Source organism: Pygoscelis adeliae, unplaced genomic scaffold (genome assembly GCF_000699105.1).
Source record: "Pygoscelis adeliae isolate BGI_AS28 unplaced genomic scaffold, ASM69910v1 Scaffold367, whole genome shotgun sequence".
Classification (NCBI taxonomy): Eukaryota; Metazoa; Chordata; class Aves; order Sphenisciformes; family Spheniscidae; genus Pygoscelis; species Pygoscelis adeliae.
In genome coordinates, this window is record NW_008825149.1 from 519,497 (window position 1) to 533,816 (window position 14,320).

The 14,320-nt window shown below is 38.4% G+C and overlaps 1 protein-coding gene across 1 annotated transcript in view; it reads right to left on the bottom strand.

Moving 5' to 3' along the window:
- Positions 1 to 14,320, bottom strand: part of ST18 (suppression of tumorigenicity 18, zinc finger) — a 173,988-nt gene that overhangs the window by 1,520 nt on the left and 158,148 nt on the right. The window contains exons 15-21 of the mRNA XM_009328314.1: positions 13,222 to 13,284; positions 12,365 to 12,433; positions 7,094 to 7,156; positions 6,918 to 6,998; positions 5,651 to 5,872; positions 3,504 to 3,592; positions 1,896 to 1,999 (exon numbers count right to left, since the gene is read on the bottom strand). Coding sequence (XP_009326589.1) covers positions 1,896 to 1,999; positions 3,504 to 3,592; positions 5,651 to 5,872; positions 6,918 to 6,998; positions 7,094 to 7,156; positions 12,365 to 12,433; positions 13,222 to 13,284 — 691 coding nt within the window. The remainder of the gene's footprint in view (positions 1 to 1,895; positions 2,000 to 3,503; positions 3,593 to 5,650; positions 5,873 to 6,917; positions 6,999 to 7,093; positions 7,157 to 12,364; positions 12,434 to 13,221; positions 13,285 to 14,320) is intronic.

The window sequence follows — 14,320 nt, forward strand, 5'->3', positions numbered from 1 at the left end:
GGGTATTAGCTGTTGTGCTACTTTCCTGCCCCGCTCCTGGGTGGAGGGTAGAGCTGTGGGCTGGCTGGGATTAGCGACAGGGCTGGTGCTGGAAACAATAAGAGAAAAATAGAGTGGAAAGGAAACTGAGTGGTTGAGTGCACAACAATCATCGCAAAGATGATCTCCGACCAACAGAATGGAAATGAGGGGTTTGGAAAGAGCAGGAAAAAGCATCCGAGGTAGCAAAATGGTATCTTTTTAGCGTGACAGTGCTGGGAATATACTCAGCTCCGAAGGCTTATATGTCAAAAGCAGTGCTGAAAAACCAAAGGCAGCAATGGCAGGGCCTGGTTCCCCGCTGCCCAGCTCCTCGCTCCACAGCGGGCAGCAGGGCAAGGCAGAACCAAGGGCTGCCACCCCTGTGCCTGGCCGTGGCTCTGCAAGGCACAGAGCGATGGAGTCACGTCCACGGCTGTTCTGCCCATCCTCTCCTCATTAGGATGCACACCTCTGCACTGCTTAAATGTCTCTTGCTGTGGCCACTTTACTTCCCCTCCTCACACACTGTCACACATCAAAACTGTCCCCAGGGGAAGGAACCCCTTTTTGCCTGCCTGTGATTCACTACAGCCTCTCCTCCGGAGGGTGCTCGCAGCAGCCTAACACCTGGCCAGGCTAGATTAAAAGGAGATAGAGCAAGCCATGTAGGGGACGTGCTGCTTCAGCTGTAGTTCAGTTCAGGCTTTGCTGGTCAGACTGCCTTCACCAGGGAGCAAGTCCGAGGAGAAGAAATCTGACTGCATAAATCGAGCGATATCTGTGCAAACAGCGAAGTGATCACCAGAGAGAACTGAAATAAATGTCCTGAGGCACTGAACACCCCCCTGCCCCTCACTGCAGTGTAATTTGGGATGGATATTCCCACAACCTTTGCAGTGTGAAGCAGGATCGTTTAGATCCAGCATAGGTGGCATAAACTTCACCCTTATTTAGACCATACATGTGGTGGTTATTACAAAACCAGCATGAATCAACACTATACATTCCAGTGTGGTACAAATACAGAGGGGTATGGTTACACTCAGTCTGTTTTAGATCAGTTTAGACTTATATTCAGTTCCGAGATCTCATTTAGGAACTTTTTTCTTAAACTCTTATTCCTAAAATAAGAGCAAGCTTCTGCTCTTGCTTTTGCCTAGTCTGCCCAGGTGAACTCCCAGGTGCATATAGGAGTCTCTGTAGGGATGAACGTATTCAGCTCACTCCATAGAACCACTATCAGCGCCTTAAAGCCAATTTAATCTCTCCAGTATACAAAAGAATGAAAGAGAATGACTCTTTTCCACAGCTCCCGTCAAACTCGTCTGCTACACAAATTAGCAAAAGGCATCCATTCTTCACCAGGTGTTGCCTGGAGGCAAAATTCAAACTATTTGAATAACCGACTGGGGTGGGTGAACTAAACTAAGGAGATTTTCTTAGGTACACATAAGAACAAAGCCAACTCGCTGTGTGTGGTAAGAGGTAATATCCTCCCTGAAAACCGCAGTCATGGGATTCTGCAAGGTTTCGTCAACAGAGGTTTGGTCAACAAAGGAAAATGAATGTTTTGTTTGGTAAATATGTTTTTTTCTGCTTGCCAAGTTTAGCTCCAAACTGCCCTGAATTTGTCATTCACCAGATCTTTAAGACAATACCCAGGAATCTGCTGCTTATTTACAGAAAACAAACAAATAAAAACTTGACAAAAAAGCATGTAGGATTTTGGTACTTTTAAGTGCCACAGAGTGATGGGAAAACAAGTGCACAGGAGACTAACTGTGTTTAAACATAGCATTTACATAACATTTAATTTATTTATTGTGTTTAAACACAGCATAAGAAAAGGTAAAACTTTCACGTCGATGTCATACCTGGGTTTGAAGTTTCATCATGTCAGCTTCAATTTTAAGATTGGATTCATTCAGTTCTTTTATTTCCTCATCCAAGTGCCTGATTTCTTCATCACTCTCAATACCTGCAAATAGATAAAAATACCAATATCAGATTTAAAGTGTCCATATGTAAATGGATGTATGAGTAACAAGCTGCATTACCTGTTACTGAACAAGAGGAAGACAACAAGCTTTTGATCGAATGATTGATCCTTAAATTGCCTCTTAATTTGCCTTTACTGTCAAATTTTTTTCCTAGCTGTAAAACCTATATGAGCTGAAACATAGAAGGGGCTTTCTGAGTCTTTGTGTTTCACACTTCTTTTTTTCCAGTGCAACATGCAACTACAAGCTGGAGGGTACAGAAAGGAAAAATTGCCCAGAAAGAGGAAAGTTTATCATAAAACATGAGGGGGTATTTACAATGGGTTTTTTCGTTTTAAAAGAAACGTAACAGCAACACTTAGTTTTGCAGGGAACACCCCAAGGTAACTTCTCGACTAGTATAACTGCTGACGTTAGTAAGCTCATCTGCACCTACTTCTGATCATGCAAGAAGTTCTGTGGGGGCAAATCTCTATGCAGAATAACTTCAAGAAGCCCAGCCTTATTTACATGTGATAAATAGTGAAATATAAATAACAGCAAAAGGGAAATTGTCAGGAAGCTAACAAGCATTACAGAAAAAAAAAAGGAAGGCAGGCTTTTACATCCCCACGAGTTAGATAGCAAATAGTAATAAAAAAAACCCACATCAGGTCTTTAATGAAAACCTTGTCCTGAAAAATACTGAGCAGCTACAGCTGCTGGCAATACATGTCCCTCTTTCTGCTTAGTATCACTCTGAGACCAACTCTGCCTAGAGGTTTGTGCCACTCCTATTGTTACTGCTTTAAAACCTAGAACCCTGAACTGAGTCTACTGGGGAGCCAGCTTGGGAAATCTGTAAGCAGCAGTTGCTGCCCCAGTGAAAACATGGACACATGGAAGCAAACTCGTTTGCCCAATGTAACACAACTGTTTTGCTCAGCAGTTGGAGGCATAAAGACTAAGTACCCTGGATCCTGGCTCAGTGCCCAATTTTCTAAAGCATGCTGTATAAGAAAGGAGACTCCTACATATTTCCTTCTATATCTATTTGGTAATTGTTCCTTTACACTTGGGTTAGCAAAATTGTTCAAGTACTGCACAGATACTAAATGATGTAGTATTCAAGTTAGGGAGAGGAGTAAATTTCTGCACATAACATTTATCCCTTCTTACCTTAGTCATCAGATAGCTAAGTCCTCCTGATCTGTAACTAATAATTTATTAGTAATAACAATATAGAAAACATCTCCAAATAAAAAAATAATGCTCTGAGACAAGATGAGAGCATACCCTCAAGGTTGAGTTATCATGATGTAAATGAGAATAATTTTATAATCTATGATGCAAAGATTTTTGTTATTCAAGATTTGTTATTGCTAGAGACAACTGAAAGGAGTAAGAATTAATGCCAGAATGGCATAAAGGGGCATAAGTATAAATGGGAGTCAGGGCCCTTCTATCCAAGTAAATGTCATCATCTTTTACAAATCTCCTTACCACCACTTGCTTTAAGCTTGATAGTCATTAATTCTTCCGAAATTTTGCCCTTTTTTATGGCTTGTGCATTCAGAGGACAACCAGACAGGCTGAAACGGATAGGAAAAAAAACATTAGCACCCACTTGAAAATGGCAACAATCCTTTCAGGCAATATTATCGTGCACTTGGACAGACCTCTGTACCTAAGGTCACATCAGTATCTCCATTATAGCATAGCTTCGGGGAATGACCTAACTCATAAAGAGCCATTTAACTGTATATTCCAGCTTGAAAATTGGCACAGAAATCTCAGCCTGTAAGTAAACAACTCTTAAGCATATTTCAGAGTAATCAAAATAGCAGTGGCAGCTACTGTTAAGTTATGTGAAGATGCATTTACAGAATTCTTGAAGTTCCGACACTTATAAATAAAAAAAACTCTGTTTTTTTTATTGAGGGCTTGTGCTCCAGAGGAGAGGGGTAGTATGGTCCTTTAAAATGGCAAGTTTACTATACTAAAAAAAAATTAATGGGATGATTTCCACGGTGCACAACTATTGTATCATTTTGTTGATACATAATAATGATCAATACAATAATAACTCTGGATATACCCTATAGACTGTAATAGCTTTTTGAATGGTTCTATTATATAGTCAGTTTGCTTTTTAACCACTGTTCACATTAAATTACATTTTGCTATTTCAAAGCTTACAATTTCATCAGCTGGTAATTATCTGAGGCAATTTTTATAGCCCACTAAAGGGCTAAGATGAATTGCACTGTCTTAATACTGTCTTTATAAATAACAAAGAAGAAATACCCATATGCTGAAGAACTGGCAGAAGGATTTGTATTCAGATGTAGCCAAGTAAGGAGTGAAGGAAAATTTTGTTCCACAGGAAAACGGTTGATTTTTGTGTGTGTGTAAAAATTAAAACCAAAAATCCTAACAGACATGGTGTTTCCACATGGGGGGGGAAAAAAAAAAAAGCTTTTGTGGGTTAAAGTTAGCTTCACACTGGCTTAGCCAAAAGCTGTACAGGGAAAGATGCTAGTTCTCCAGTTCTAAAATGTCGCTTAGTATCTCTGCCCAGAGCAGATAACTAACTGGAAGAATGTCTCAAAGCCATTGGTTACTTGTTAGGTTTCAAATGTCCTAGGAAAGGATATCATATCACAAAGCTATATTTACTACCTCATTTTAACTAACAAGACCTTGAGTGTGATCCAGCCTTACGTAGGACAGAAATCATCTATTTATGTTATTTGCTTAATTAGCCCCAATTTACAGTAGTGCCCTAATGTAGACTTTAACATGGGATATAGACCATAAAGTTAGGATAACACTGGACTCCAACTGAATTTGTTCAAGTCACCTTGAACATTCTTGTATTGGAGAAGTTGGTTCAGAGTGTTAGAAAGAAAGCAAAGAAGGTACAGAATATAGACTTAATTCCTATTGCAGACAGAAGACCAAACTTTGCCAGGTATTAATGCAGATTCTGTGGTCAGATTCTTTGAGTAATATTGATTGAACGTGGTCAAATTATACTATTCTTTTCACAGTGATATATAAAATCGTAGTGTTTATTTTTACTGGTTATATGTGTGATTCCTGCTTTGTAAGGATTGTTTTCTTTGTAGGGATTTTTTTCTTTGTAAGATTGTTATAACTTCAAACTTGTGTAATCCATATGAGTTCTACATGTTTATTTTTTTTGTGTGGTTCTAGCTATTTAAATACAAAATTTATGAAAACAGCTTTTCCACTGGTAGAAAGATGAAATGAATGCAGCCATTGCTCTGGCTAAATCTTTTCTGGTAACATTTCAATGATATTTGCATTTTCCATAAAAGATATACAGGTACAACCCCATATTTACCTGGGAGAGAACTCTATTAAATTTTAAACCATATAGAAACTGTGCTAATCTGAAGAAAAGACCTTGGAAAGTCACACTGCAATGGGAACATAGAAAAAGAGTAAAAAGTTGATCCCAACACACTGAAAGTTATTCTGACCCATATTACTTCAGCTGCAATGTAAACTATGTTGTTACTTAAAAGACTTCAGCACAATTTATTCAGACTGTAACCTCACATGTTGCCAATTCAACAGTAGAATGTTAAGGAAAAATAAAAAGAGAAAACACAAAGTTATACCTTCTGTGGGTGACAAAAACATTATTAACATGACCCAGCCCGTTGCAGCCTGGCAAAGGACAGTGTGGCAGCTCTTGTTTGTTCAGTTTCCAGGATAGTGAAGACCCATTGACGGGACTCTCCTTCTGTCTCTTGGCAGCCAAAGGACAACCAGAAGCAGTGCGATGAGAAGTGTATTTACCTGATATGTGACCTTGGCCATCACAGCCTATCACTGGACATCTACAGAAACACAGCAAAAGAACCCCCGTTTTCACTGGAGAGAGCAGGCGATGACAGTCTCAAGAAAGTCTGAGAAAATAATTCCAGCTGCCTGTGCTACTTTGCATTAATGGATTAAGACTCGGTCCCTGGAGGCACACTGTACCTGAGCATCCAATTCGTGTGAAGCTGAGATATGGGGGTTCAGCTGATCTTAAGATTTGGCAATTTAAAATACAGTCATACAGCCTAAGAAACTAAAATATTCATTTAGATAGTGTTTTACCAGAAAAGAAAATTGAAATTCTATCACAGGCAATAAATCACACTTCTACAAACGTATGGAAAGTCAACATTCTCTCCTCTCTATCTAGGTTTCTGGCATGAAGCAGAGGGTGGGTTCCTATACCTGGAAAACTTGTGTCATCTTACTTGCAAAGAAAGGTTTGGGATTTTTTTGCACTGCTCTGTCAGTGTTATGCAGCCTCTCATATATCATTAACAAGTATTAAGAACAACATTGTGTGCAACTAAATCTTCGTATCTATATTCTGGCAGTTATCATTTACTGATTTTAATGGAATGTGTGTTCAAGTTAGGAATGTAGTGAATCTGTACTGAGTTTCCAGTTTTCACTTTAGGTGAAATTTTAATTTATTTATAGAGGAAAGACATGAAACATATATTTTTGTTCTTTGGGACATATTTTTAAGGTGTCACTCTGATTTAATTAGCTGACATGTAAGATTTCACTACATGCAGAAATAATTTGTTTTGCTTCATTTTTTGCCAAATTTTCCAACCAAGTGGCACTTTCATAGCACTGTTTAAAATAATTGGACCAATGCAAGCAGATATAGCAATCCTTCCTCACTGTTCAAGCTCCAAGGTGATGGACTCCACCAGCTTCGCTAGAAGCAGAAACACTTGGCTTTGCTCCAGCTCTAGGCCATATCCTCATGTGGCTCAGATTAACTGGGGCATCTCCTATGATGCCTCAAGTCCTGAGCTCTTAACGGGCTTTTTTCCCCCTTCACTGGTGGTAGAGCTCTGCTTTTGTACTCACTTAAGTTCAGGGTCTTCTTTTTCTTCCTTGGTAGGAGTCACTTTGATGCCTCCTTTCCTGGCACGAGGACAACCAGATAAGCTGAAAGAAGCACACAGAATAAAAGCCACCTCCTTCTGCTGCTCCTTGCCGAGAACCCCGAGTGCTGCAGCCCCGTGCGATGGGGTGGTTTTTACCTTCTGTGGGATGCATAGTTCCCTGTCACGTGGCCAGAGCCGTCACAGCCAGGTGTCGGGCACCTATGGAACAATATAGGGAGCTTACAGAATACGGCTTCAAAGGTACACAGTAAATAACGTGCACATTCTACATTTTGTGTAGGGTGGAAGAAAGAACAGCAGAGCTTCTGTTGAATAATTAAAACTAGTTCTTGCTGATTTTTGTTTTTAAAATGAGCAGACTTCTTTCATATGTTTTTTTTTTTCTTTTATAACAGAGTTTTACTAAAGAATGTGAAATATATTGCATATGATGTGTAGATTTAATTAGTTTATAACACTGCACCAAACATTTTTCCTTGTACAGGATCAACGTTACAAAAGAAAAAAAAGCAGCTTGATATAGATCTATTTGTAAATTTACCATTATGTGTTTGTTTGTTATTCTTCTGGTGTTTTCAGGTACAGATATAAATGAGCACTTTGCCAGTATTTACAGAAAGAGAGATGGAAGGAGAGAGACAGTTTTACTTTTGGGCATCAGTAAATGATAGCCAGAATTTGAATTTAATAATTTGTATATTCTAGCACTGTAAGCGTACAACAGGACTGTATCTTTCTAGCACTAGATTTTATTGGGTATTAAGCTTGGCAATTGGATTATGCTTATGTCTCATAGTTAAGGGGTTTGTGTGTGTGTGTGCAACAAACAAGCCTTTTCAAGTATGAGCGTTTAATACTAAAACGTGCATACAATGAAAAGAAACAAACCTGCCTGTTACTGTGTTTTTGCCCGTGGTCTGGGAGGGTGGGCTTCTTGCTTGTTGGTTGTACATGACGAATGTGCTCCAAAAGCCTACTGGAGTCAGTAGGTCTTTCCACTGACTTCTGTGGGGTTTGGAGCAGGACCTTACTGGTAGCACCTTCCATCTCAGAGGTTCATACTTTTTTTTTTTTTTTTTCATTTAAGGCTGTTGTATTTCTAAATGTTGACCTGTCTGAGTGTGGACAAGGACTGAGCACAATGTCATGCGGAGAGGCAGCAAGGGCAGATGTCTGGAGAGTGTGAATGCTTACAAGTAAATCCAGAACATCTGCCAAATACTATGGGTATTAATTTTTGTTACTTGTTTTATCAGATGTTTTGTTTCGGTTTGGTAGGGTTTTTTTAAAAAAAAAAGAAACACACCTCAGCACATAAAGCAGCACAAAAACAATATTTACCTTTAGAAGTTGTGCCAGCCATTTCTATGTTTCTGTATTATACAGCACAGAGTTCTTATGCTAAGCATCCCTAAAGGCCTTTTGAATGCTGTGATTTTTACAGAGAATCAGAATTACAGAAAGAGTTGTGCCAAGTAATCTTGTAATGAACCATTAAGGAAACTTGCATTGTTCAATACTCTCTTAAGTGTCTCAGTTGTTACTGAATCTTTCCAGAGGTGAGGACATGGGTGATTTAATCTAGTCGTTGGTAGGCTGACATGGAAAACACCTACAAATATAATTGTAATATCACATCTGAGTGTGCAGGTGTATCTCTTCACAGAATATTTAAAACTATTTTTCTGTGAACAATTAATTTGTCAAAAATGTGATTTCTTTTGGATATGACCAAATTTATTCACTGATTCAAGTAGAATTCAGCAGATAATTTCAACTGAAGAAAGGGGAGACTTTTTTTTTTAAAAAAGATAATGTCAAAACATTTCATGATGACATTTTCTGAACAAAATATTTTGGCAGAATGACATGCCTCACACTGACAACGAAGGTAGAGGTGTGGGTTGCAGAGTGCCAGATATGCTCGACTGTGTAGAGCTAAATGTTGACCTGTCTGAGTGTGGACAAGGACTGAGCACAATGTCATGTGGAGCAGGCAGCAAGGGCAGATGTCTGGAGAGTGTGAATGCTTACAAGTAAATCCAGAACACCTGCCAAATACTATGGGTATTAATTTTGGCTACTTGTTTTATCAGATGATCACAGATGGAAGAGCTGTCCGCATAGACTTGACGTGGATTTTAATTCAGTAAGAGCTCTTTGTGGGAGACATTCAGATCATGAGTCTGAGAGTTATGGACTTAAAAAAGACACTGAACTAAATTTAAATCTCCCCATCTATATTTACCACTTCTGGCAACAGTTAGATTTCACAATCAGATTAGAATCCAAGGTATTCTTGAGGTCATTAAAGATTTGAGGCTGAGATATTATCAATACTGATGAAATTGTAAGATGATATTTCAGGTGGACTACTGACAAATTAGTAAGAAACTTCACTAGCAAGACTCCTAAGCTTGACCACTGGGCTGTTTTTTCCAAATATTGGTTATATCTTTGTGAAATTCCACAATAGAAGATACACCAACAATGTGTTGCCTTACAGTCAGTAATACTGTGGATCTTCATCAGCTTTTAACTGGCTGATGAGTTTGGACTGGTGCCCCAACTTAGGGAGTCATCCTGTTTTGGATTCCTGTGCAGAGCCAAGAAAATCAGATTTACACTGGGGGGCCAGAGCTCAAGCTAAAAAATGTCAACCCTCAAGTGGGTGTAGGTTACAGATTCTTTTACAATTCATCAAGTTTGTCTTCCAAGAACAAATCTCTCAGTGATTTCACACAGAAATCCTTATAACTGTGCATTGTGTACCTGCTGTTTTGTTCCCTTCTCCAAGAGGGTTGCTTTATCTTTAGATAAATGAACTACAACCACACGTAAAATTGATACACTGAGCTGCAGATCTAGGAGCATATCTGGTACTTTTACTCCCTGGAAAGCTCACAGGGATGGTTGGATATGAACTTTAGTTAAGGCAAACTCACAGAGGTCAGCTGAGAAAACTATTGACTGAAATATTTCATCCTGCTTGTGGAATATGGATCAGTATCAACGTGTTTTGTGAAACCTATCTATAAGAACTGCTAGAATCTCTCCTAAAATTGACATATAACCACTGAAACAACTTGTCTAAGGATAGGACTGACTACCTATTCCTTAAAGTTTCTGAACTGTAAATAAATATCTTTCTAAAGTACACTTTTAAAATTCTTTAAGGCTTGATAAGCAACTCTTTGGTGAAATAGGATAATCAGTCATAATTCTCCCTTATAGCTTTAAAATCTATGAGTCATCAGCAACTTTAGTATGTTTTAATTTGACCACTTTCGATTGCTCTGTGCAAACAAGAACCCTCAGATAAAAATTTCTTGAATCTGACTCAAAGGCTGACTTTCTGAACAGAATTTCCCTATTTCCAAACTGTAGATCACATGGAAGCCTCGTATCTTTGCTGGCTTAGAGTTTCATAATTAAAGCCAAAATCATATCTTGATTCTGGCAAGTTAAACGTGAATAACATTTGGAAAAAATACACAGCTTTTTCATATTCATGCCTAACTACATGAGGGTACTTTCGTGGCCTCATTCTATGAGCATTTATGCCCTCTGCTCACATAGCAATAGTAAAATTAACTATTGATGTCACAGTACTATACCAGTGCAGGCATGATTGCAGTTTTTGGCATATGATTTCATTTAGCCAACACTTATCAAAAGCAGAGGTTTGTTTAAAATTTCACCTGAACAATGTTTGCAGGAGGCTAAAATAAGGTGGTACATTTGTGGAAAATAATTTTATTTAGCCCTTTTTCCTTTTGCAAATTGTCTGTGAACAGATTTTGATTTTTTGCTCTTTTTCTAGTTAATTGAAATTAAATGCTAAGTGCGTTATGCAACATATTTCTGTCTGTGAAATGTTCATGAACTTTGACTTTGTCTTTCACAACTCACTTATTATACATGGCGTACAGTGTGCAGTTTGTCATTTAAGTCATATGCTGTTGCTCTTCTTTCCTTATGGCATGACCAAAACTCTAGAAGCTTTAGTGGAAAAATAACCATATTGGTATGCAAATTTCCTTATTCACACATGAATATGGGGGGGGCTGCATGAGGAGCAACTATTCAAAATATTTGTGTGAGTGTCTATGTATGGCAGAAAGCCAACAAAAGCAGGGACAAATATATATGACTCAGCAAATGATTTCAAATTTGTCAGCATTTTCACAAGTCAGTTGCTTGCTTCCTGTGCTGCTCTTTTTAAAACAAACTCAACCTAAATTTTATACCTTTGAGACTCTGAGATGGAAAAACTGAAGCATTGTGCCAGTGTGTCAGTTTACCTACCGGCTTTGAGAACTGCTTGGAACAGTTGCCCATATAAATGACCTTTCTTTGCCATTTTGCTGCATCTCCAGCAGGTTCAACTCCATAGCTAACATCAGTTCAGCATTTTTTTAATAGTTCAAGTTGTCGGACTAGAAGATGATACCACTAACATTTGATCTGAAGAAGCTAACTTGTGACTAAACACTGAGTCAAGCCTAAATGTAGTCACTCCTACTATTAATACCATTAGAACAGCATAATAGTGCCACGATCAGACTTTATTTTCTTCTATCTGGACTAGGGATGAACCTAAAGGACAGAAAGGACAGTCACGGGATTCTCCCCTTTTTACACACATTCATGAGTTTTTCCAAGCCATCTATTATGGGATCCAATTTACAAGTTGCAGAGGGAAAGCTATGAAAGAACTCTAATTATCCTTTCCTCTTCCCCACATCCTTATTGACAAAGCCAATTCAATAACTAGATGACTGGTTGCCAGTGCCTCTCTTGACTACAGATTTTTGAAATATTCATATGTCCCTATACATCTGTCTATATAGCAGAGCCTGCACAGTCCTTTTGTAAGTGACATTTCATGGTGAGATTTATGCCAGCACAAAATCATATGACTTCATGTCTGCTTCAGTGACATTAAAATCATAGTATATGGTAGTGAATGATAAAAAAAATGATTTGCAGGAGTTCTGATCTCATTTCTAGATTTATTCTAACTAGATTTGTTTCTAACTAAATAATTCTAGTTCATTCTAACTGGATCAGACTGAGTTATTTGCCAGATCTGTATTACATGTTGGATATTTTCTATTTCTCTCTGATTCAGAAATACTGTGAGAGCAGCATCTCTCCTAGTGTTTTCGATTTTTTCCCCTGGGTCCTGGTTAATTCATAAAAATGAAGGGGTACAAAAATGAAGAAAGACAAATGGAGAAAAATAAACTCTATTTTACTCAAAAGCTTTCAAACCAATTCACTTCAAATTTTGGACAAAGGTTTGACGTAACTCAGCAATTCAAATGAACAACTGCATTAATGTAGGGAACGTGTTGATCGAAGATAAATAACAATAACATTTCTGCTATTATCAATACTTACTTAAGCTCCTGAGAGTTAGCAGCCATAAGGGATTTTAATGTCTTGTCAGCTAATGGACACCCAGAAACACTGAAAAAAAATGATGTGAAATGTTTTACTAAAACTTTTTTTTTCTTAAAACAGCAACCTCCAGGCAATCTATGACTTAGAATGGGAAAAAAGAGATCCTCAAATATTTGCACTTGGCAAAGGAGGAGCAGGCAATATCAGGCTGTAGTTCTTAAATTACTGGAAAGATATACAGTCAAGGCCAAAGGTTTCTATGCCCTTGTAAAGATTTGCATGGGGGGCAGTGGTACACACAGTCCTTCCTTTATGTTGCCTACATGAAGGGCAGGTAGAGCATCTGGTCCACGTGGCTGGGAAAAGGCAGAAACTGCTTCCATCCTGCTCCCAAAAGGAAAGGCAGGAAATTATTGTTTCAACCCCTAGGTTAACAGTAGGCTATTTTGAGGAAAATATTTAGCATCCTTAGATTATGTTAGCAGATCTATAAATTTCAAAGCCATTCATAGACATATCTGCAGAAACCTCATTAAAATCTCATGCACCAGCATCTGTACAGAGAGTGCTTGTACACTTAGGGAAACTAAAATTTTGCTAAATGACTTATCTATAGGTCTCAGCTAAGACATGCTGCTACAGTAATAAGCATATGCTGCTTAACTCCATCAGTCTATTGAGCCCAGACCTTGACAAAATGTGACAAAACCAGGAAATGTAGCCACATTTCTGTATGGATTATTTTCTGCAAATTACTTTTGAATACTTATCCATGGTTAGTATAAAAATATTCAAGGATGAAAATAGCTAAAAGTAGCTCTATTTCCTGCTTTAGGCTTCCCATTGTTTCTTACCTGCGATGTGAGGCATAGTTTCCCGTTACATGACCACTACCATCACATCCTGGAGTTGGACAGCTGTGCAAAGAAGATGCAATAAGAAATTAGAGTATGTATAATACACCACATACATAGCTCACCCTAGCCTGCAGTGAATTACGTAATGATCCTTAGGGCAATCACATTCATTATTACACATCTCAACACTATCATGACACTACATAAAACTAACAAAACTTACATGACACTTCCAGTTTTCAATTATTACTTGAAGCATAGGTTGAAAAAAGTTTTCCTATTTCCACCATGCAAATGAGTCAAAACCTTATTTTTTTAATCTATATAATGTGAAACCACCATGCTTTGCATAAATTTTTTGGTTATGACTTGGATTCTTAAAAGGACAGTTTCATTACTGGTACCAAAATTTGACAGCAATTCATAAAAGTTAGGGATGAAGTTTCTGATCTGACCTGTATAACACAAGCCAGAGAACAGTAGTATTCAAAATAATTCCCTTGACTTCTGACTAAAACAAGGAACCTTCTTCAGAAACACATCCAATGTCTATTTGCTGACATAAGTGAAAAGAACAGAAAGCATGTCAAGCTCACACAGCTGAAGTTCAGAATGAGCACAAAAGTTTCCCAAGATGTTTCTCAGCTGAACTGGGAAGTGATACAAAGATGGTTATCCTGGTTTCAGCTGAGATAGAGTTAATTTTCTTCTTAGTAGGTGGTACAGTGCTGTGTTTTGGATTTAGGATGAGAATAATATTGATAACACACTGATGTTTTAGTTGTTGCTAAGCAGTGCTTGCTTACACTAAATCAAGGAGTTTTCAACTTCTCATGCTCTCCCGACTGAGAAAGCTGGAGGTGCACAAGAAGCTGGGAGGGGGCACAGCCAGGACAGCTGACCCAAACTGGCCAAAGGGATATCCCATACCATGTGACGTCATGCTCAGTACATAAACTGGGGGAAGCTGGCCGGGGGGGCCGCTGCTCAGGGACTGGCTGGTCATTGGTTGGCGGGTGGTGAGCAACTGCATCGTGCATAACTTGCTTTGTATATTCTATTATTATTATTATTATTATTATTATTATTTTATTTC